At 39.6% G+C, this 22,951-nt stretch overlaps 1 protein-coding gene across 1 annotated transcript; it reads left to right on the plus strand.

Annotated features, from left to right (window-relative positions):
- Positions 1-503: 503 nt before the first annotated feature.
- npepps (aminopeptidase puromycin sensitive) lies at positions 504-22,698 on the plus strand. The gene is made up of 23 exons (XM_079337427.1): positions 504-895; positions 5,622-5,706; positions 5,847-5,924; positions 6,064-6,185; positions 8,354-8,461; positions 9,595-9,795; positions 9,887-9,983; positions 10,072-10,105; positions 11,387-11,501; positions 12,054-12,218; positions 12,563-12,667; positions 12,743-12,803; positions 12,889-12,998; positions 14,100-14,163; positions 14,296-14,435; positions 16,761-16,895; positions 17,261-17,480; positions 17,564-17,706; positions 18,388-18,444; positions 18,540-18,647; positions 19,324-19,479; positions 20,096-20,143; positions 20,531-22,698. The coding sequence occupies exons 1-23, from the start codon at positions 593-595 to the stop codon at positions 20,675-20,677; spliced, it is 2,802 nt and encodes a 933-aa protein (XP_079193553.1). The 5' UTR covers positions 504-592; the 3' UTR covers positions 20,678-22,698.
- The last annotated feature ends 253 nt before the right edge of the window (positions 22,699-22,951 follow it).

Genomic DNA, 22,951 nt, shown 5'->3' on the forward strand with positions numbered 1-22,951 from the left:
GTCTGGATGTGGCACAGATACGTTTATATATATTTGTACAACATATGGCTATTTAGTGATGCTTTGCTGCCTAGTACTGTATTATTATCATGCATATACAGTGCCATCCTTGTTTTATATTTCATAAATATTGGAAGATGAATAGGTATAGAATATAAATTGTTCTTCCTGGAAATTGCGATTGTACAAAACACCTCGTAGGCCTTCTCCTTCACATGCTCAAAAAAATACTGTATTTGTTCTCCGCTGTTTGTGTTTATGTGAATAATATACAAATGAAAAAAAAACGAGCATTTAAAGTTAAAATTGCAATTTTCAAATTTTAACGAGTTTAGATGTTCGCTATCCAAGATGTTCAACAGCAATGTCGTTATGCTTTGTAAGCCTCGAAAACCAAATTGTAATTGTATTTGTTTGCACCATAAACTGTAAATAATATTTCTTTATACAGTCTATGGTTTCCACGCGTATGGTACGTCCGAAAAAACGTGATGACGTATTGTGTCTGTAGCTTGACGCTGCTTAACTTCAGTTGTTTGGGCTGTCTACGAGGACAAAACTGTAGCAGGCGGTGCTGAGAAGGTTTCAGTTGATGTTGTTGCTCCTGGGCCGCAGGGTTCCGCTGTCATTCGTACACAGACTCACTATCTGCTGTTCATCCTCACTGTCGACGCCCGTCCTGGTCGGCTCTGTACTAATAAAACTCAGAGCGATAACAAGAGTTACACACAGCACCGTCTTCGTTAGCGCAACCGGCCAAAACACAGGAACCATGCCCGAAAGGAGGCCCTTCGTACGGTTACCGACTGACGTGTACCCCGTCAACTACGGCTTGTGTCTGAAGCCCGACCTGATCGACTTCACTTTCGAGGGCAAACTGGAGGCGCTGGTGGAGGTATGTGAACCAGAGCGTGTGGATACGTGCATGGATGGATTTGTCTGTGCATGGCGGAGATTTTGTTATGTAATCAGACCAGCTAACGTCAACCAGTAGCTAGCTAATTTGCTCTGTTGACTGATAACGGAAACTGTTAGCCATTAGCCAGGCAGTGTTGACCTAAGTGAGCTCTCCATGAGCTAATGTACCGTTAGCTAGCTGTTGCTAACAAGCTAATCGTCTCACAGGCTGGCCGGAAGAAACCCATGAATGGGAAAATAACGACAGGGTATTTCTGTTAATAGCCACAAGCTAAATGAGCCAGCTAGCACAGTCTCGTAGGCAGCAACAGACGTGCACGCTCATGTTAGCTTAGCCCACAGTCTATTTATCGTTAGCAGTGCGCTTAAACGTGTTTCAAGAGCAGTGTGTTGAGTGCCAGCGAAGTAAACCCCTGTTAACAGCAGTGGTGCATTACCACCAACCACAATCGATTAATCGGATATTGATTACCGAAGTTGTTTACCAGCAAACTAGCGGCTTGCTAACGCTCACTGGTGTTTGCTAAATCATGGCAACATGATTTCTTCCCCTCCCACTCCTCTGCCTTACTCACCCATTCAGTCACAGTTATGTTATAAACATGAGCTTACCTGAAATGACTCCTGCTGAGTGACTCAAGGGAAGTTGTTTGTTAAATTGAATCTAAGGTGGAGTGCTTCAACACATTCTAAAAAAGTATCTAATTGGTACACCCGTCACAATAATATAGGGCAATAGTTTAAGCCTTATTTGGGGTCAGTAATGAGTCAGAGGAGGGCGCATTGTGTCCTTAATTCTTTTTAATCTTTATATTGATGGTCTTTGTAACCAGTTGAAACCATTTGAGACCAGGTGCATAATTGGTAACACTTGAGTCAACCATTTAATCTATGCAAATGATTTTCATTGCTTTCGTCGAAGTAGTGCTTCTTAGTGTTCAGCTCTACTCAACAATATCAGATTGTCTTTATTTTTCTGTCTTTATCTGTCACAACAAAGTGAACATGAGTCTGAAATGTCTGCACTTCAAATGAAGTTCGTGAAAATTAATCTCCTTTATTTTAATGATAGTAAACGCTGGGTGGATAATAATAATAATAGTGAAAATAGTTTAAAAAAAGGACATTTTTAACCAAAAGCTGGTGCAAAAGACACTGATAAAGCTAATGTTATGTGTTATGATGTCTATTATCTAACTATATTGGCAATTTTGGTACAGAAACTGGACAAGCATAATTTAGATGTGTGTAATTTTACATTTTCGGCATTTGAGTATGTATTAAAAAATACTCAAAAAGGGGTGCTGAGGACTTCTAATTTCGTTGTTATTAGAATTATAATCAAGTTGAGCTTTCTCTGTTCAAACCAGGAGTCTCTTTTTCATCTCAATAGAATACATTTCATTTGAATTAGGGCACTGTGTTTTATTTCAATTCCATCCTAATGGTCATAATTTAAAAAAGTAAGTAGTTTAGAATTGTTCTTTGACAATTTAATTAAAGTGAACTATATGTCATCATGCAAAGTGAAATCTGAATGAGATGAAACTATTTGTCAGGTTTACGCCCCTAGAAAGGAAAACATCGTAGTAGCTCTGGAGACATTGATGCAGTTTTGCCTTTGTAAGAAATAACAATATTTTTTAGAATTTTAAACTATGAACGTTGAGGGTTTAATTTTGTGTTTGTAAATTCCTTAAATGTTAACTAGTTTAAGTTGATTATTTTTATTTTCAGAGCAGCTCTCATTAAAGTTTGGCTCTTTTGAAACCAGTATTTTGGTCAGATGTGAAGAATACAAGCTGCTATTGCTAACTTAAGTTAGCCTTTAGTTCTCTTAGCTCTTTAGTGAATCATATGTTATCAATGTAGCTGTTTTTCCTGAAGTCAGAGTAGATATAAGTTACTGTGTAACTATCACACATAGCAAACACTCCAGCCGACTTTGCATTTATTTCTGAGAGATCCGTAGTGCTCCCCGTGAGGACAAATTGCTCAATTGTGCAGGAACAGACACCTGTTAGCTTACTTTCCCAACGCCTTTTTTCGGGTTTTTAACACTCCCTCCTCATCACAAGACGCACACAAGTCTAAATGGAGGAAAAAATAATAGAATAAAGTAAAGCTATGGATTTTAAACATCACAACAACCCAACAGATGAAAAGCATGCAGAGAATAGCAATAAGAAGAGTCACTGTGTAAAAAGTGCTACACTATCAATGACTGATGGAATGATATTGATAAGTTTAAATGGATCAGATAACACACATTCTATGAACATGAGTAATACATTATATGAACATGAGTAATATCTGGAACACATAGCAGACTGCTGTAAAATGAATACAGCTATACTTTGCATGAACAATAATCTACAATCGGAAAGTATAATTTGCCAACGTTAAGCTGTTTAAACTGGCCTATTTCTATGATTAATGATCAGAAATGCGACTTTTCTCTGCAGAGCATCCATTCAAGAATTTCAGGGGGGGATATGATTGGAAATAGTTTAGTTTAACTGATCAAAGCAGGAAAGACCCCCTATTTGCATGTGAAAAATAAAACGCACCTCAAATACAACACAGCGTAGCCTGCAGCTGCGTGCATGGTCACTGCTGGAGATGTTAGAGAAACAAAAGACACAAGTTCTTACAACTGGAACAATCTCTACTTCCCTGAAGTCACATAAAGCGTGGCAACCTTTGGCATTTCTAAGATAGATAGAAAGATAGATAGATACTTTATTGATCCCATGGGAAATTCAAGATGTGCTCAAATGTTATGACAACTTGAAAAAAGACATTTTTTTCTCATACCAGAAGAAAGACTATATTACTACAAAACTGATTTATAGTATTTTACTCATCTTCTACAGTGGCACATAATGTGAATAACCCTAGTGTAGTAACTGTTGGCTGGTTGGTCACATGAGGCTAACTGTATAATAGCATGAGACTGTGTGTTGCTAGATGGTAAAATAAAAATAAAGATGTATTGCTATGTTTAAAAATCCTCTACCTTAGTATAATCATCCCTCATGTCTTGATCCAAAAATGTTTTTTATGAACGCAAACATTTTTTATAACACCTAATTCAGGACACTCAACTAGACTATGCTGTTTACATGTTTTTATTGCTGAGAATGTCTGTGTTCTTGTTACTGCGAGCGCTTTATATCATGTTTATCATACTTAAACTAGTGTGGACTGAAGTAATTGAAGTGGGTTAAGCCATAAGAGCTATGGCTTTTTGCAGCTATCGCTACCATAGTCTCATTTTGCAGCTTGTATAAAATTACTATTAACCCGCAAACATTGGGATACCTGAATAACAGTCTTACCCAATGAGCGACTGAGAAGACAAGCGACCATCCAACAATACCATAGCATGACGCAACGACAAAACACTTTTTTCATTTTAAACTGAAAACATCTTAATTTTCAAAATGTTGAACATAGGTATCAAAAATATAGAGTAGTGAACTTCAACATTGAATACAGCATGGAAAGCATAACGCTTAATATCTGACCTCATATTGTTTCTATTAGTATCATCATTATAATGTTAAACAGATTACTGTTAGAGACCACATTAGTTTGAATAGAATATTAAGAATAATACTAATATTAAGTTTGAATACCTTAGTATTTTTATGAACTTTTAAAAAATGTCTCCCATTGGGTTGCGTTCATATTTTTGCAGTTTCAAATATTCATCGTAAATCACTGTAACATTATTTCGTATGGCTTTTAATACCCAGTAGCATAGAGACATTTTAATCTTATTTTACTTTGCTGTATTGTATTACTTTCATTTAACTTTTTTATTAGATTTTATTTTTTCTTCGACTTGTTGTAAAGCACTTTGGTTCGCCGAAAGGATTGTTGTGAAAGGGCTGTATAAAAAAAAGTACATTTACATTGTAGCGTCACTAAAAGTAATAGCGCACGTCTCTTCACAAAGTTACATTTCTTGTTGGAACAAAGTTTCTAGCACAAACAGTATAGGAGGAGATGCATGCCAAAAAATAACGGAATAATGGAGCTGCAGCTGTCACACTAACAATTCTTAATTTTAAATCCATGATGTCAAATAAGAGTAAAGTTTGTGGCATATTGTTATAGACATGATTATTCAGGAAAATTTGTGGAATATAAATCAGTTTTACTTGGCATTGGTGTAATTGTCCAAAAAAAATCTTTAGGTCAAAAGTAAAGTTTAATCTATCAATTAAAGTAAAATTGAATCCTTGACTTGGAGAATTTTGACACACTACTCTAAATGAAGTCTGACTTTCTCTCAACCAACAACAGCATCCAACTAGCAGTGCGACAAACCGTGAATGTCACGATTACTGGCCTCTTTGAAAACTGCATGGCATCCCCGTTTGCTGTCTGTCTTCTCTCCTTGTCTGCGTCACTTTCTTTGTTTTCGCCGCTGCTTTTTCATACCCCAGCTACTTCTTTATCTGTGAGCAGTCCTGCCTTTAAGCCTCTTAAGGTTTAGCCACCAATAAGTCCATTCAGTACTGTCCCTGCTATCTGAAAATCAACCAAAACATTTATTCTTCTTTACATGCTCAAAGTCAGGACAAGGTGGTAGTTTGATTGGTTATTTTTCAACTTCATGTAAACCAGGCAGATTGAGATTTGAACTAAATGCACCAAGTATAATAAATGTTGTATTCCGTCAATATTTACAGGTGACACAAGCCACAAATCAGATTGTGATGAACTGTGCCGACATCGACATAATCACAGCTTCCTTTGCACCACAGGGAGGAGAAGGTGAGGGTTAATCTGTGACTTTTTCTCTGGATTAATGACATTTTTTTCAGTGTGAACATTTCCCCTTTAGATATCTTATCTCGACGCGTGCATTAAACCTTGACTCTCCTTCCTCTTGCTCCCTTTCCTTTTTTCACTAGAAATTAATGCGACGGGATTCAACTATCAAAATGAGGATGAAAAAGTCACCCTGTCATTTCCTAGTGCTTTACAGAAAGGTAAGAAGTGGTTTCACTTGGCTCTTCTGTCTCTAGTCCCTTCCTTTTAAAACACTATTCCTATGTCGAGCTGTTTGTAGAGTAACAGATTTTCAGCCTCTGATCGCGGATGAATGAACATTGCAACTTTCCTCCTCAGGGTCCGGCACATTGAAGATAGACTTCGTTGGGGAGTTGAACGACAAAATGAAGGGATTCTATAGAAGTAAATATACAACTTCTGCTGGAGAGATCCGTTACGCTGCTGTCACACAGTTTGAGGTGAGTGAGTGGCCTCGGGGGGGATTAGATGTTTTCTTTTGGGAGAGTGTGAGTGTTGCTTAACACACTTCTGGCCTGTTTTGCAACACAGAAGTGTGTGAGGGTCATGTGACTCTTCTTGGTATGCTGTGGCTTGTAACTAACATGAGGCAATAACTCGGATATCTTTTTTTCTTTATATGTTACAATGTATTGGTGACATTCTGGGAAAGTGGAGTCATGAAACAAGTCAGTTGTGTCTGGTAGTCTTTTTCACCTGCAAGGTATACATACACCTGCTGTTCACACACAAACATATGAAGCTATGAAATGAGGCTTTCCCTTTAGGCCTGTGCTTTTCAACGACCGATGCGTCACGAGGACAATAGTTTTCTTATTTTTTGGTTTTTAATTCTTTTCTCTCATCATAATGTTCTACTCGGCATTAATGCACACAAGAAGTTTACCTGACATTAGCGACAATGCTGACTGAGAAAGCTCTGTCAAAAGCCCATTTGAAACATGCACTGTTCTCCAGAAAATGTCCTGACATTGTCTGAGTTGGGTGCTTGTGTAAACACAAATGGCCAAACAGTTGTCTGTATTCTGCTTTCTGCTGTTGTTGATCACACAATACAGTCTGTGTTGTAGAAACATCCAGTGGTTCCTGCAGAACATGTGGTAGAATATTTATTTAGAAAGCAAGAGGTTGGACAAAGTCATTGGTTTGCAAGTCACAAGTAAATCTCAAGTCTTTGTTCTCAAGTCCTGAGTCGAGTCCCAAGTGAAGACGGGCAAGTCCCAAGTCGAGTCAAAAGTCCTAACCTTTCAAGTCCTCAACAAGTCATTAGGTCTCTTTACCAAATGAAATGCCATTTTAACAAAGTAATAATCTGTTACAGTTACACAAATCATGATTGCTATTTATATGGTTTTATTCCGCCTACTTCTTAAAATGTGTATGCAGCAGTAAAAGTCGTCATATTTATAAAAACTTTGACATGAAAAGCGCAGGGGTTTTTAACAAATCACATCCATGATCCCATGATATTCTGAGCGCCGTTTTTTACGTTTTCAGTCTCAAACTTCATGATTCTGTCGTAGTTTTACGAATCACGGAAATCATGGGGACCTACAAATAATAACAAATTTAAAATCATAAGTATTTTCGAGTGATTAGACTTGAGTCCAAGTGAAGTTATGAGTCATTGGTATTGAAGGCGAAGTCGAGTTGCAGGTCTTTCATGATTTTGTCGAGTCCAAAGTCGTGAAATCCGTGACTTGAGTCTGACTCGAGTCCAAGTCATGTGACTCAGGTCCACACGTCTGTTAGAAAGTACAACTGATTTGTAATGTATTTGTCATCCTCCATCAGGGTCATCAACGATACAAAAAAAAGAACTCTTATTTTGAAGAGAAAGTTTGCAGAAACACGTCCTGTGTCTCATGAGATTTGACAATGTTGAACACATAACAAATGCGGTCCGCTTATTTCGCTTGTGTGTGTGTTTTCCCACTGGTTGAAGTTCCAGCTGCTGCGCAGGCTGTGAAGTCAGACCAAACGCCAAAGGAGGCACGTGTGTCAAGGACTAAATTTTCAGATTTCAGAGCGAACAGAGCGCTCTGTAACAAAGTTTGTTTAAGATTTGCAGCGACAGACTACAGCCGGCTGTCACATCACCGATGATACGTTTGTAATTGTCAGACGTAACCATGTTTCTGGGCGACAGACTGTGGAAAAACTAGTGTAAACATATATTTTAAAAGGCTTTTTTTTTTTTACAAGTGTAATTAAAGCGTCAGCCTAACTATAAAGCACTGCAGGAAGCACTGACATCCTTGTACAGCACATGTTGTCGCTATAATGACACAGAAACAATCACCAGTGCTGAACACTTCTCCTGCTCTAAGAAAATTGTTTGAAACAATCCTCTCTAACATGTTTGAACCGGAGGGTCGCTGGTCCAAGTCCCAATGTGGACCAAAATATGGAGCACTGGTAGCATTTCTCGAGCACTGCCGAGGTACCATTGAGAAAGGCACAAGGGCGTGTGTGTGTGTGTATAAAAAAACGTGTCACGAAAATAACAATTTCCCCTGGAGATCAATAAAGTATATAAAAAAAGAAAACTCCTAGATGCGGAACAATCTGATCTCATTCTAACATCTTTCTCTCGCTCTCCCTCCAGGCCACAGATGCTCGCAGAGCTTTCCCCTGTTGGGATGAGCCAGCTATCAAAGCCACCTTTGACATCGCTCTGATAGTTCCCAAGGACCGGGTAGCCTTGTCAAATATGGTATGTGTCATATTTTTACTCCTTCCTCAGAGAAAAGCCAGACCCTAGTCCCTGAGTCACTGTCTGCTGCTGATCTTCTTTAATGTGTCTGTGTTAATGTTTGTAAGTGTGTGTGTCTGTTTCCCCTCCTCTGTCTTCCTTCTCTTGTCTCTTTGAAGCTTACGTAATAGAGGGCAGACACTCCTGCACTACACATTATACTGCTCTCTTCTTTAATTTTTAACTCCATGTGAAGTGTTACTACTGTACAATTAAAATGAGGCTGCTTGTCGTTGGGTTTGTAAAACTCTGTCCTGCGTCAGTGATTTTAGCTTAAGGCGTGTTCAGCTAAATAGCGGGGTGATGATGAAGCTAAAAAAAATTCTGATGACATGAATGCAGCCTGACATTGTTAGATTATTTGTTTCATTTTCTGCTCCTGCTCAATCAACAGACGACACAATTCGACGAAATAAGATAAATGACCTAAGAATATTTTACACCAATAACCTGAGTTAATGTTATGAAATTATACCAATAATTTCAGACAAATTACAGACCATTTAACGCACAAATTTGATAAGTCCAACCAGCAGAGCCGAACCCTGCACACATTGATGCTGGTCCAGCTTTTGACATTTTGTCATCCCATACCTACTGAAAGTATTTTCTCAGCAAGTCAAGTGCGACCTTTAAAGCCCACTGCAACACAATGCTGCATTTAATTCCTCTGTTGTAACAGCAGGGTTTAAATATCAGCACACAGGCGGAAATATACACCTAGACTAATTCCAAGATAAGAACCAATCAGACTTCCATAAATGTCAGCAATGGATCCAGAAAAAATCTCTCTCTCTCTCTCTCTCTCTCTCTCTCTTTTTGTGGCAAACACTAATAAGGTAAAGCTTTATTCAGGTTTCAATTTAACATCATTTGATAAGTTTATAGATGAGATCATTTTTGAAGGCCTCAACCCTTACAGAAAAGCTCAGAAAATCCTGTGGGGACGGATTTATGAGGGAATTAAATAATAACCATTAACTAAAGGATAACAATCTACTTTGAAGAGTGTTGCATAATCACAGTATTACTTACTTGTCTGAAATCTGTTTTTTTTAATTCCTCTGTTAATTCACTTAATATCCCTTTTCTAGAATGTCATTGATCGAAAGCCATATCCAGAGGATGAAAATCTCGTGGAAGTTAAATTTGCCACCACACCCATCATGTCCACATACCTTGTAGCTTTTGTCATCGGTGAATATGATTTTGTGGAGAGCCAATCATCAGACGGTATAACAGTGCGCGTCTACACACCTGTCGGGAGGGCAGAACAAGGGAAATTTGCACTGGAGGTGAGCATGTAATGTAGAAAATAGATGAAACAAAAAATATTAGTCAATTATTGTTCTGTTCGTTTTATTGTTTGTTTTTTCCTTTTTGCAGGTTGCGACTAAGACTTTACCTTTCTATAAAGACTACTTCAATGTTCCTTATCCATTGCCTAAAATTGATCTCATAGCTATTGCTGATTTTGCTGCTGGTGAGTTTCTGTCAGTCAGCCTACGTTCACTAATATCAAATGTTTCATCTTTAAATGTTGACACTAAACATTTTCTTCCTCTTTTCAGGTGCCATGGAAAACTGGGGCCTTGTTACCTACAGGTGAGCTGTTCCTCTTGATTTGAACCATGACATACTTTTTATTTTTTAGCAAAAGTGGAAGCATTAACATTTTAAATTAACCTATTGTATGTCCTCTATTGTGGCAACCTTTTTAGAAATATTCTACTGCTGCAGCAATTGTTTGAGAACTTGTCGAATGTTAAATTCGTTAAATGTTTCAGAAAAACAATTCAAAGAAGGGTTGAAAATGTCGGGTTTCAGCCTTCTGAACTAAAATATTTTCAGTTCTTTTTTTCTCCTCTGTGAGAGTGAGTTTAGTATCAGATGATGAAATCTATCATTTATAAACCAATGACTGATTTTTAATCACAGAGAAGAATCAATCCAATACAGCCAAATGTGTCTTTTGTCTCATAAAGTCCTGTATACATTTTAAAAGCCTTTGAAAATAAGTCTGTCAATATAAAATAAACATTGTGAAAATTAATTAAAATCCTTGAAAGATTCATTTAAGCAATCACTTAGTATTTTCAAGTGCTAGAGTTGTTTTGTGGTTTTTTTAAACATGTGTCTCTATTTGAAGATGCCTTTATCTAACCATATTTAGGCTCACTAATGAGATTTGCTGCTCGTCTCGGTTTTTTGTAATTTTAGATTTCAGATCTTTGACATTTAAAATTGATTGCTTTAGAATGAAAGAGCTGGAGCTTTTCTCTTTCCTTACGCCTTGGTAAAGCCACTGTAGCGTCTCAGCCACAGAGATGGAAAACAACAACACAGCTGTCTGTTTGGCTAATTTCACTTTAAGAAACTTTGACAATTCAGTTGACAGGCTGTAAGTAACAAACCCCTTGTGACATTAAACCTTTTTACTTCCCTTAAGCTATTTTCATTTACTCTGGTCTTCACCATCTGTAGCCACTTTCCAACGTTAAGACAATATTGTTACTTTTTTTATTTACTGCATGTTCTTTATTTTCTTTCACAATAAAGTTTGTTTTTACCCGTACAGGACATAAATTAGCCTTAGCTTAAAAAAATACACAAAACAAGCTTGATAAATGCTGTTTTGACATGCAAAATAATATAGTTTCAAACATGCAATTAAAAATGTGATTATCTGCTTTTAATTGTTGAAATAAACATTTAGAAAAACTATAATTTCACGGCCCTTCTTTTTAATGATGCCATAATTATCAGAACTTCCTGCTGCCTGTTTGTTCAGATGATTTAGATAAAGCAGCAGTCTCATTCATTTACCAAATGAAGTGTCTACCTCCAGTCTTAAGCTCCACTTTTTTTCTTGTTTTTCTTCTTTAGGGAGACAGCTCTTCTCATCGACCCCAAGAACTCCTGCTCGTCCTCCAGGCAGTGGGTGGCACTGGTGGTCGGGCACGAACTCGCCCACCAGTGGTTTGGGAACTTGGTCACCATGGTAACCTACCATAATGCTGCATCAGTTACTTGTTCCTAAAATAACTTCCAAATGTCCATTATAAGTACATATTGAGAGCAGATAATAAAAGACTTCACTATGATAGCTAAAGTCATAATAAGAACTATTAAAAACTGTAGCAAATCTTCAGCATTTGATTATAGTAAGGAGAAATTTAAGCAATAAAGTAACCTTCAGGTGCAAACATACTAACCTATACCTGATTATGGAGGAATCTTGTGTAGTGCGCTTCGGCGTCCACTGAAGACATCTGAGTGGAACTGCACTTTGTGTGCAACACTTGCATAAGGCTATTCCACTGTCTTAGGGGAAGTTTAATAATTAGTTTAGTTAGTTTGGGAATAATTACCCTCATTCTGTGGAAATCTATGGCCTTTTCAGCAGCAGAAATGAGTTGATTGTTCAATGAGTCTGCTAGACTAGAAAACACGATTCTATTTTGATAGTAGAAATTACTTCACACTTCTGTCGAGATGCATTTCACTTTGAACTAGCAATCTGAAAATTCCATTTATGTGTGCGCTGATATAGGAATGGTGGACCCATCTGTGGCTTAATGAGGGATTTGCGTCCTGGATCGAGTATCTGTGTGTGGATCACTGCTTCCCAGAGTACGACATCTGGACCCAGTTCGTCTCTGCAGACTACACCCGAGCTCTGGACCTGGATGCACTGGACAGCAGCCATCCTATAGAGGTGAGGAAGGTTTTAAAATGATTATACTGCAATCTGCTGAATCATTGGTCTGTAAGCAGCGTTGTTTCGCAATCATGGCAACGACATGATCATTTTTGCCGTATTTTTTAAAAGCTTATGTTTTAAAATAATTTGTATTGTGGTCCTAGTTTTGCTTTGATCTTTTCTTAATTATCTTTATATATTCTATGAATGGTGCCTAATAGACAAACATGCCTTGCATTGCCTTTGACACAGCATCCCAATGTTTTTGGAAACAGGGTTGTATTCATTCAGTGTAACGCCACAAAAGTTTCCTTTCCACTCTTCAACACAAGGCATCTGGTTTCTTGTTTCTGCTCCAGGTGAATGTGGGCCATCCATCTGAGGTCGATGAAATATTTGACGCCATCTCTTACAGCAAAGGAGCATCTGTGATCCGCATGTTGCACAACTACATAGGAGACGAGGTCGGTTATCTAACACTGTGAAATTACTCACAGCATCGCATTCTTTAAAATTTACTTCTGACACTTTCCCCGCAGGATTTCAGGAAAGGAATGAACGCCTATCTTTTGAAGTTTCAACATAAAAATGCTTCAACAGGTACAAACATGCCTGAAACAATTCAGAGTAGTGTAAATTGATTTCACAGTTTCTTAATCTTCTCACTCGTGGCTGTCTTTCACAGAGGACCTGTGGGACTGTCTGGAACAGGCCAGTGGGAAACCCATCGCTGCAGTGATGGGCTCGTGGACCAAGCAGATGGGCTTCCCTATAATAGAAGTAGAGCAGGAACAGGTGAGCTTTACTGGACGTAAGTTGTTTAATCAGTCAGAAGAAGCTGAATAGACTACTCGAGAGTCTTTAAAGGATGTATGTACATGTTGCATTTCTGTGCTTGTGCACATTTATGTGCAACCCTGCCGAAGCACACCTCTTCCAACCCTGCCAAGGAAGTGTACCGTGCTTGAGCACAGTGCAGAGCATTAGTCAAACAAACTCGACTGATGAGGTCAATTGTGCTTGGGCATGGTCAAAATTGACTAGGGTGGGTGTACCCTTCGAAAAGAGACGAAGGTTACATATGTAACTACGATTTTATGAAACCTGGATGACCGCCAGAGGCGGTGCTTTAAGCACTTATGACCCTCATCAGAGGATCTGTTCCTTCAGAATCTTCTCGCGAGACACAACGATTCCGAGGGACAAGAAGTTCTGGCGGTCATTCAGGATTCATAGCGCATAGACGCATACCAACACCGTATTGAGGAATCCCCACGTACCAACCTCATTTCAGTGAAGCTGATGAATGCAGGACCACTTCCAGTGGATGGGGGTCAGGGATGTTAACTCTGTAGAACCTAATGAATGTGCTCGGCGACGCCCAAGAGGCCGTGGCACAGATGTCCTCCAGGGGGACCCCTCTCAGGGCTGCCTAAGATGTGGAGACACTAATTGTGGAGTGGCACCGCACTCCAGAGGGTATAGGACGACCCTCTGCCTCATATGTCTGGTTGATCAAGTCCACAATCCAGTGGAACAACTGACGCTTCAAGGGAGTACGACCTCTCTTAGGACCACCATAACAGACAAATAGCTGGTTGGATCCACGCATACCGACAGTACACTTGACATAGACCTGTAAGGCCCGTACAGGGCAGAGCAGTGCTGACCTGCTGCTGTCCTCCCCTGGCGGGTGTTGAAACCATGCCAGCAGTATTGGCTGATCAAGGTTGGACCTTGACAGAACTTTGGGCAAAAAAAGTGGCTGTCGCTACAAGGTGACCCCTGAGTGATCGGGGGTCCAACTCAGTCATGAAGGTTTTACAAAGTGTGGAGCTCCCCCACGCACTTTAGTTGTCACTAAGTTGTATCCTGTTTTGTTTCTTTTTTCAATAGCAAGGTGACGATCGCATCCTTAAGATGTCTCAAAAGAAGTTCTGTGCCAGTGGACCTCACGACGGTGAGGATTTACAGATGCCATTCAGTGTTTTCCACAGCTGTTTCTGATATTATCCCTTTTCCAATAATGGTGCCCATTTCTCCCTCTGATTTGCTAATGTCTCGTTGGCTTTTTGATCTGTCTCTTGTTAAGGTGAGGATTGCCCCAGCTGGATGGTCCCCATTAGCATTTGTACCAGCGACGACCCAAAATGCACTAAGCTCAAGGTTCTGCTGGACAGACCGGAGACCACCATCACTCTCAACGGCATCGGACCCGACCAGTGGGTCAAGGTGAGCTCCAGTCACAGCCCTTCCAACACAAGCTGATATTTGACTTTATCTTGAGAATTTATCGGTTAACTGCTTGGATGATGATACAACTGCACTTTTTATTTTTTGATACCAGCTTCTAGGCAGCATTACCACTACTATGAACGAGACATTGCATATGTCAAAGTGCAGATTTAGACAGGTTTATAAAATAAAAAACTCCAGATAGGGTGCAGTAAGAGTCACAAGTATGTCTGAGAATTGACCTATAAAGTCATTGTAATAATCTGACAGTAATTTAGAGAGAGAGAGAGAGGTAGATTAGAGTGAATTAAAATATAATAACTCAAATAGATTAAAGCTCTAAGCCATCTCTGCCTCCATGTCTCTGCTCACACCTCTCTGTCTGACATGGACGATTTCTGGACTTCTATAGAAGAGCAATTTGTTTGTATTTGATGAGTGGAAAATGTTTTGAATCAAGAGTTGTTGTTGTTGTTGCACAAAAAAAATACAGTTTGTATTCCAATGACAAGTTAAAGGTGGAGAAACTATGAGACATTGTCTGAGCAAACAATTTTTAACTTTATACTAATCAAATCAAATTAGCCTTTCTTCTCATTTTGCAGAGCAGCACTTGTGTAGAGCGGAATGACCAAGTGTCCTCCTGAGAAACAATAAAAACTCATTTTCATTCATACAAAAAATTATACAGGGCTTTTAAAACCAGTTGAATTAATCAGTACAAGAGTATGTTTAAGGTGTCCTGTACAAACGTAAGCATAGCAGCATTTACCAATGGGTCCTTTTTGTTTTTAATCACAGCACATATTTGCTTGATACATTTTGGAAACACGGTCTTTTCATAATGCTGTTGTACAAGTCTGTCTTCACACAAGGCTTTGGCCATATTTGAGGAAAAGTCATGTACACACAAACTGGGTGTGTCACCGTACAAGAATTTTACACTCTGATACGAGACAACCTCGTACCGACCTGTGAATTTAAATAGACCTGTCTGTCTCTCTCTTTAATATGACTTGTTTTTAAAACTTACTTGTTTTTTTTTAACATGTATTGAAGTAAGTGTTGAGAATGCTGACTACCCAAACATGTCAAACCGCAGCAGAGATAGTTTCCATGATTGGCGGTAATAATGTGAATCTGACTTGATACAGTTTAAACAATGCGTCAAGATATCGGGTTAAACAGGGTCAACGATAGAAGTGAATAGTTCACAGAAGAGAATTTCTGTTTTTTTATCAGAGCGGAAGAGAGGAGTAGGAGGATGTGGTAATCTCAGACTTTCCAACACTTCCTCCTATAAACAGGACAAAGTTTACAGTATATAGAGGCAAGAATGCTAAAATAAAAAAATTAAAAAAAGGGACAGTCTTTGACCTGGTATTGTATGTGGGAGTGAACGTATGTGAAAAGACTGGTTCGTCTTCTTTCGGGTGTAACTTTTAAATGAGCACAGCTGTTGAGCTGTCATCAGGACATAAACAGTACAAAAACAAAACTGATAATGAATAATACTTCACACTGATGATACTGATCGAAAAGAAAAATGCCTCCAAATTCTTCTTGTCATGAGTCTCACAATATTATTTCAGTGCTGAGGGATAGCTCCTTTGAGGCATCATATGTCAGGTTGTAAAGTTAGTCTGTCACAAGGTGGATGTACATGGCAACATAACCAGGTGTTGTAAAGCTTATCTGCAGAAAATAAAAGACAACAGGTGATTACAGGTAATCAGGATAATGTAGCTGTTTAGTAGGAAAGAGTTAGCTCACACCTAAAGGGCTGGCGTAGTGTGATGGTCTGGGAGGGGGGGGGGGGGTGTCAGACTTGTCGCTACCTTGAGCTTGCATGTACAGAGCCTGGGTCTGTTGAAGGTGGCACTGCTGCTTTTGGTTGCGGTGGCAACAAAAGGCCGTAAGGTCAGTTATGTAACTAATCAGTAGTTGGGCATAGGGGAACAATTGGGATGAGGGGTCTCTTCACGGAGCACTCATCCTTTCATTTGGGCGGAATTTTTTTTTGTTGTTTTTCAAATAATGCACTGCAGATGTTGAGGGGGAAGAAACGTGTGAGCTCCTTCGTTCATAATGGTTATTCTCTCCAACTCAGAATTATCAGTGTTTGCTTAGCTTGGGGAAATGTTTCCATCATGTTAAGCCCATTGTTTGCTAAACCCTCAAGCTAACATTAGGATAACACAGTTCCCCTCACTCTAAGCCATGCTGGATAAAAAGCACTCTGCCTGAGCAGTAAAAAAAAAAAAAAAAAAAAAAAGGTTTTTCCCTAACTGTCTGACCTAGTTGCGTCCCTGCTGTCCACAGATCAACCCCGGCACCGTGGGTTTCTATCGCATCCAGTACAGTTCGTCCATGCTGGAGAGTCTGCTGCCAGGCGTTAGAAACCTCAACCTGCAGCCCGTGGACCGACTCGGCCTCCAGAACGACCTCTTCTCCCTGGTAAAACTCACACATACACACACGCACTTTAATGCTTGGTAATGAAATAATACCATAAATCTCCCTTTTTTTTTTTTAAACATCTTTTAAGGGTCAAATATAATAAAGGAATTTCATCAAATAAGATTCAAAAATCTTTTTAAATTTCTTTAAATGATTGAGCTTTCTTTCTGTTGAAACACATTTCTTATGTATTATTTATTATTTTCGTTTGCATTATTACTTTCAGTTTGAGACATCAGAATCCGAAATACTTACTTCATCCCATGGGGAAATTCGGTTGTTGCCGACATAGAGAGATAGTACTGAGATTCACTTTATGTATCCTCGAGAAGTTTTCAGCTTAGTATTGTTTTTTGCTTCAGTCTCGTGCAGGTATGATCAGCACTGTGGAGGTACTGAAGCTAATGGAGGCATTTGTCAACGAGCCAAACTACACTGTGTGGAGCGATCTCAGCTGCAACCTGGGAGTTTTGTCCTCGCTACTGTCCCACACCGACTTCCATGAGGAGATCCAAGAGTTCATCAGAGACCTCTTCACCCCCATTGGCCTGGAGCTCGGCTGGGACAGCAAACCAGGGGAAGGTGAGCAGGGCGAACAGACTGTCACAGAGTGAACATGTTATTATAAAGTCCTTGTTGAGACAATGACTTTGTGTGTCCTGTAGGTCATCTAGACGCCTTGCTGAGAGGACTGGTTTTGGGGAAGTTGGGGAAAGCCGGACACAAACCCACACTTGAGGAAGCCAGACGGAGATTCAGGGACCATGTCGATGGCAAAACTGTCCTGCCTGCAGACCTCAGGAGCCCGGTGAGTAAACAAAAAACCCCCACAGTAGTTTTTTTTACTTGTGATCAGCCCGCAGACTTGATTTTTTTTTTTGCCACTTCTGGCCTTGTGGAAGATGTTGCTCCCTTGGTCCATATTATCCCGTCTGATGCCTAGCATACGCTAAAACATTTTCAAAATCTTAACAGATTTGAAAAATGTGAAAGTCCCCAGACATGACGACATATAATCATAGATAAACTTATTTGTTCCTTAAGTGTCTGCGTGCAGAGCAACAACTAACAGATTCTGTTTGCCAGAAACCAGAGTCCCGACTTTAAAAACTGGAAATCTTGTGAAATTTTTCACATTCAAACACGGGGTAAATTCACCCCATGTCCCGAGTCCTGCAAATTGAGACTTTGTCCCACATTTGATTGGCTCTACGTTTAAGTGCAGGACACTCGCCTTTCTAAAACCGGTCGTTTATCTAATTGCTGTGTAGAAAGCAGGAGAAGTCTATCACCATGGCCTGGTGACCACTCAAGGTCAAGTTCTTGCCAACATTCTATAGATATCTAAACCCCCTCTTGGCCTTGCAGCATCATGTCCCACAATATCCCCAACATACTCCTTGTCCCAGACCTGTTGGCACTAGGTCAACATGTCCATGCGTATAGCCACATCGACTAAGATGCCATGCATTTCTTCTTCTTCTTTCAGGTATATTTAACTGTGCTGAAGCATGGAGACAGTGCCACATTGGACACAATGCTCAAGGTAAATATTCAGCTTTCATGTGACCTTCAGGGACAGTTACACAAAATGGGATACTTTTTCCCTGAATATCTAATCTGTCATTTTGCCTCCCTTAGCTCCACAAACAGGCCGACATGCAGGAGGAGAAAAATCGTATCGAGCGAGTGCTTGGCGCCATCTCTGCCCCTGATCTCATCCAGAAAGTCCTCACCTTCGCCCTCTCGGTACCCATTGTCACTTTCACTAAATGCATCAGAGTTAACCTTTTTGTTTTTACACATGGCTGCAGAAATGAAAGGAGTTATGTTCATCTGTGCAGCAGATTTATTTATTTATTTATTTTTTGGGAGTTTCTTTTTCACAGAAAATCTAATCAAGTTCTAAATTGAGCCTTGAGTAGGTTCAATGTTTACAACAAGGCAAAATGATAACTGTAGATTTCAATGTGTAATGCTTTGTTAGTGAGATGAACACTCATTTTGAATTTACAGGGATTTCCCAGCTTTAATTGTATGAATAGTAAAACCTAAAAAAGTCACAAGTTAAATTTGTTTGTATGGTTGTCAAATAAGTCTGAAATTGCATTCGTAGTAGTAGGGGGGTGGGGGTAGTGATCAGGAATAAGAAACAAACATTGAACTGGGAAGTAAAAAGAACTAAGAAGTTTAAGTGGAGGGATTTCCCCACAACAGTAAAATGCTGCATACATCAGTCTGTATCGACCATTCCCTCCACATGCTTATTTCTCAGTTTCCAGCTAGCTGCTTGTCATGTTGAACTTCAAACATTAGTTTCATATCCTCATGAAACTGGTCAATTATGCCACTATGCATCAGGTGACGACTTCTACAGCTTGACTGCATGTACGGCTCACCTCTCTCTGACTTTCTCCCGCCACAGGAAGAGGTCCGTCCGCAGGACACGGTGTCAGTAATCGGGGGCGTGGCAGGCAGCAGTAAACAAGGCCGGAAAGCCGCCTGGAAATTTGTCAAAGACAACTGGGAGGAGCTTTACAATCGCTACCAGGGTGGCTTCCTCATATCACGACTCATCAAGGTAACTGGCCAGTGTATGAGTCAATTCTCTACCACAGCATAGACACAAGTGACTCTAAAAAGAATCCATTTATTTTGCTCACATTTATGGAGTTTTCACTTCTCACATACACAAATCTCCTTAAACATTTAACAACATTTTTAGTGTGAGCTGTATGTGTGAATGCAAGCTGCCGGTTCATCCGCCCTGACTTTATCTGGACTTTTCCTGCCCACTCTTCCACTTTAAATTGGGCCGAGTCAATGTTTGAACACAGAAGCAAATATTCAAGAAAATTAACCACGACCAAGTGGAAGAGAATGTTGGTGTTTATTTCAGGCTATTAGGTTAGGAATTGATCCAACAACATGTTAGAAAAGGAAACTACTGTCCTCTATACTGCTTCAACGGATGTCCCTTACCACTCACTCACTCACTCACTCATTCTGTGGATACTTTCAATAACGTATTGAATTGATATAAAGTCGGATTCTTTGTCCATGTTGTCCTTTTCTCATCATGACTTGTCTCGAGACTTTCAGGAGTGTTTGTTTAACGGCTGCTGGTTTTGGTTTGTGTTGCAGAGCACTTTGATGTGCGTTTCTTTTCATGCACACTTGTCTTTTGTTCTCTGCAGCTCACAGTTGACGGATTTGCGATTGATAAAATGGCTGCTGAAGTGAAGGTGAGTCACTTCACAGAACTCCTGATCACTTCATTATTGATTTTCACGAGTTGGTTTTGAGGGAAGAGTTGTGTTTCTGGTTTAATCAACATTTCAGATCGTTCTTATTTTCTTTTGAATCACATTTTGAAAGTATATTTTTCCATTACTGAAATGGGCTGAATTTACTGTGCATAAAACATTCAATTAAGAGGCTACTTTTACATTGTATCTTGTCCTTTTTCATCCTAAAATCCTTCATTTGCTTTCTGAAAATGAGGGCTTGATATTACAGCCAACTCCAAAATGATCACTTCTCTCTACAGTACTTACCAGTCGAGACATGACGTTGTCTTGGTACATCCTTTCTCAGTTATTATTCCCTCTTTATGTATTTGTGTCGAGCAGAGTTTCTTTGAGAGTCACCCAGCGCCAGCAGCCGAGCGTACGGTGCAGCAGTGCTGCGAGAACATCCTCCTCAATGCAGCCTGGCTGAAACGCGACGCAGACGACATCAACCAGTATCTACTGCAGCGCAAAGCTCCCCCCGTCTGAGCCGCCACCACCACCCCCCTGCTCCGCCTCCTCCAGCCCCATCCACCTTCCCTCGAGCGCGGACCTCCCAGCATCATAGCTGCCTCGGCCACCCCTCTCAATAAGGAGCAAGGCAGGAGACCAGAGCGTACTTTACAGCAGGCTTCATTTCTCTAAAGAAACTGTCAGAAAGAAGGATGGCAAAGCCAAGAATTCAACAAAGTGTTGGAAACGCAAAGAGACTCTTTGTATGTTAACGAAGCAGATCCATTTTAGTCAGACCAGGAATGTAGTTTTAGCCCCACTCTGCCCTCAAAGTAATGTTTCATCTAAGAACATCTTGTCTCTAGCTAACTCTGCTAATGCACTCTGCATCACCTGCCCTGTATGCACTCCCTCATCCATCTCTGCTCTTTTGCTGAGAAAAATGTGAATCTTCTTCATCATCCTCCCAAAATTGTTTTCCTGCTGCCCAAATTTGAAATGCATGAGCTGGGAATTTTTTCTGCATTTGCAGCTTTGTTAACTGCTATTTGTTTTTCTGTTCAAGAAATTTGATATTTTTTATTCATTTTCCCCTCCTCGCTCTCATTGAGGGCTCACACCTCCTTTTCCTCTCTCTTTTGGGCGTTGTGATTGGGTGAAAGCAGAAGGCGTCAGGGCAGAATGGGGTTAAAACAGTAGTGTGTGTCATAGTTTCCAACAGCACTGATTCTCCATTTGCTAATAAACGGTTAGGATGAAGCAAGCAGCGCTAGCATGGTACTACATTGTAAACTGTAAAATGCAAGCATTTTTTTTGCAGACAATGTTTCTTTTAAACGAATTAAACAAAACAGGTCATGGTTACCCGTTTCCACCACAGAGCCCCACCACACACACACACACGCACACGCACACACACGCACACACACACACAAGCCCTGGAGCTCTGTTCAGAGTTTGTAAAGTTTGAACATATTGAAACTCCCCTGTTTTCTTTCTCACTGAAATGAAGATATCAGCGTGTTTTATAAGACATCAGATGCAGTGATTTATTTAAATGTTGAGATAATCTTATATTCTGAGGAAAGAAGAAAAAAAAGATCAACACTACTTTTTGGGGCCTTTTTATCTGAAGTTACATCAGGAAACGCCTCTCAATTAGGTTGGAGGCCCAGTCCAGTTGACTTTTTGTGGACGTGACAACGCTGTCAAACCTCGGAAGCCTTAAATCGGTCAACTGGTTTGCAGTTCATATTTAAACCCTGAAGTGGTGATAGTGACTTCCACATACCGTCAAATGTATCTAATGTGACAGATTATGCAGACTTGTTGAACGAGTATATCTATTATAGAATTTACAATTTGATGTGGTTTTTGAAAATATACCGACCAAGTCATCCAACCTGTTGTCAAGACTCTCCCCCCCTGTCCTGGAACATTTGTTGTTGTTTTTTTTTTTTTCTTTCTTTTTTTTTTCTTCTGTTTTTTTTTTGGTTTTGTTTCGTTTAAACTACAGTTGGTGTTCATTAAAGTGATAAAGGATTATAAAAAAAAAAACACTGATGTGAAATTAGTACCAGTTGATTTTGATGAGTGAGGTGTGAGTGTGCATGTCTGGAAACAGATTTGTAATTTGTTTTGTATGATTTCTCAGGCGAGGAAATCATCATACCGGATTACAAATGGTTAAAGCAGCACTGAAACTGATGAATGTGTAAATATAAATATAACAGTTGAGTTCAACCTAATGAGAATTTAAAAAAAAATGGTGACAGATTGACTAAGATGATTTCAGAGGGAAAGTTTAAATGTCTACACTTTTTTTGCTTTCATAAAGTGTCTGTAGAAAACCTTCAGGCAGCGATTGGCGGCTTGATTTTTGTGTCGACCATGCTGAGAGTTGCGTGTTCTTGTCTTTTTTTTAATGAATCTGAATTTAGTTCAACATGTTGGATGTTTTTGTGCTTCTTAATGATCTGTTTGGCAGGACAGCTTGACTTCAGTGATGCCAAGGCAAGCGTAAATAATGCTGTCCAATAAAGTAACACTTGATGATACATATGTCACAACATATTTCAAACATTTAATTGCTACTGCAAATGTTGCAAATAGTTTTTTCCAATCTGTCTGCTAATGCAGTGTTGGGTTTCATTTGTTTCAAAAGTCTGGTTTAGGTCTGTGTTGTTAAAAGTTCATGTGGTCATTTGTTTCCGTGCCCAAGCACCTTGAGAAAATATATATTTCTAGTGAACACACACAAAAAAATAAAGGGAACACTTAAACAACACAATGTAATTCCAAGTCAATCAC

The sequence above is a fragment of the Symphodus melops genome, assembly GCF_947650265.1.
Source record: "Symphodus melops genome assembly, chromosome: 2".
Taxonomy (NCBI): domain Eukaryota; kingdom Metazoa; phylum Chordata; class Actinopteri; order Labriformes; family Labridae; genus Symphodus; species Symphodus melops.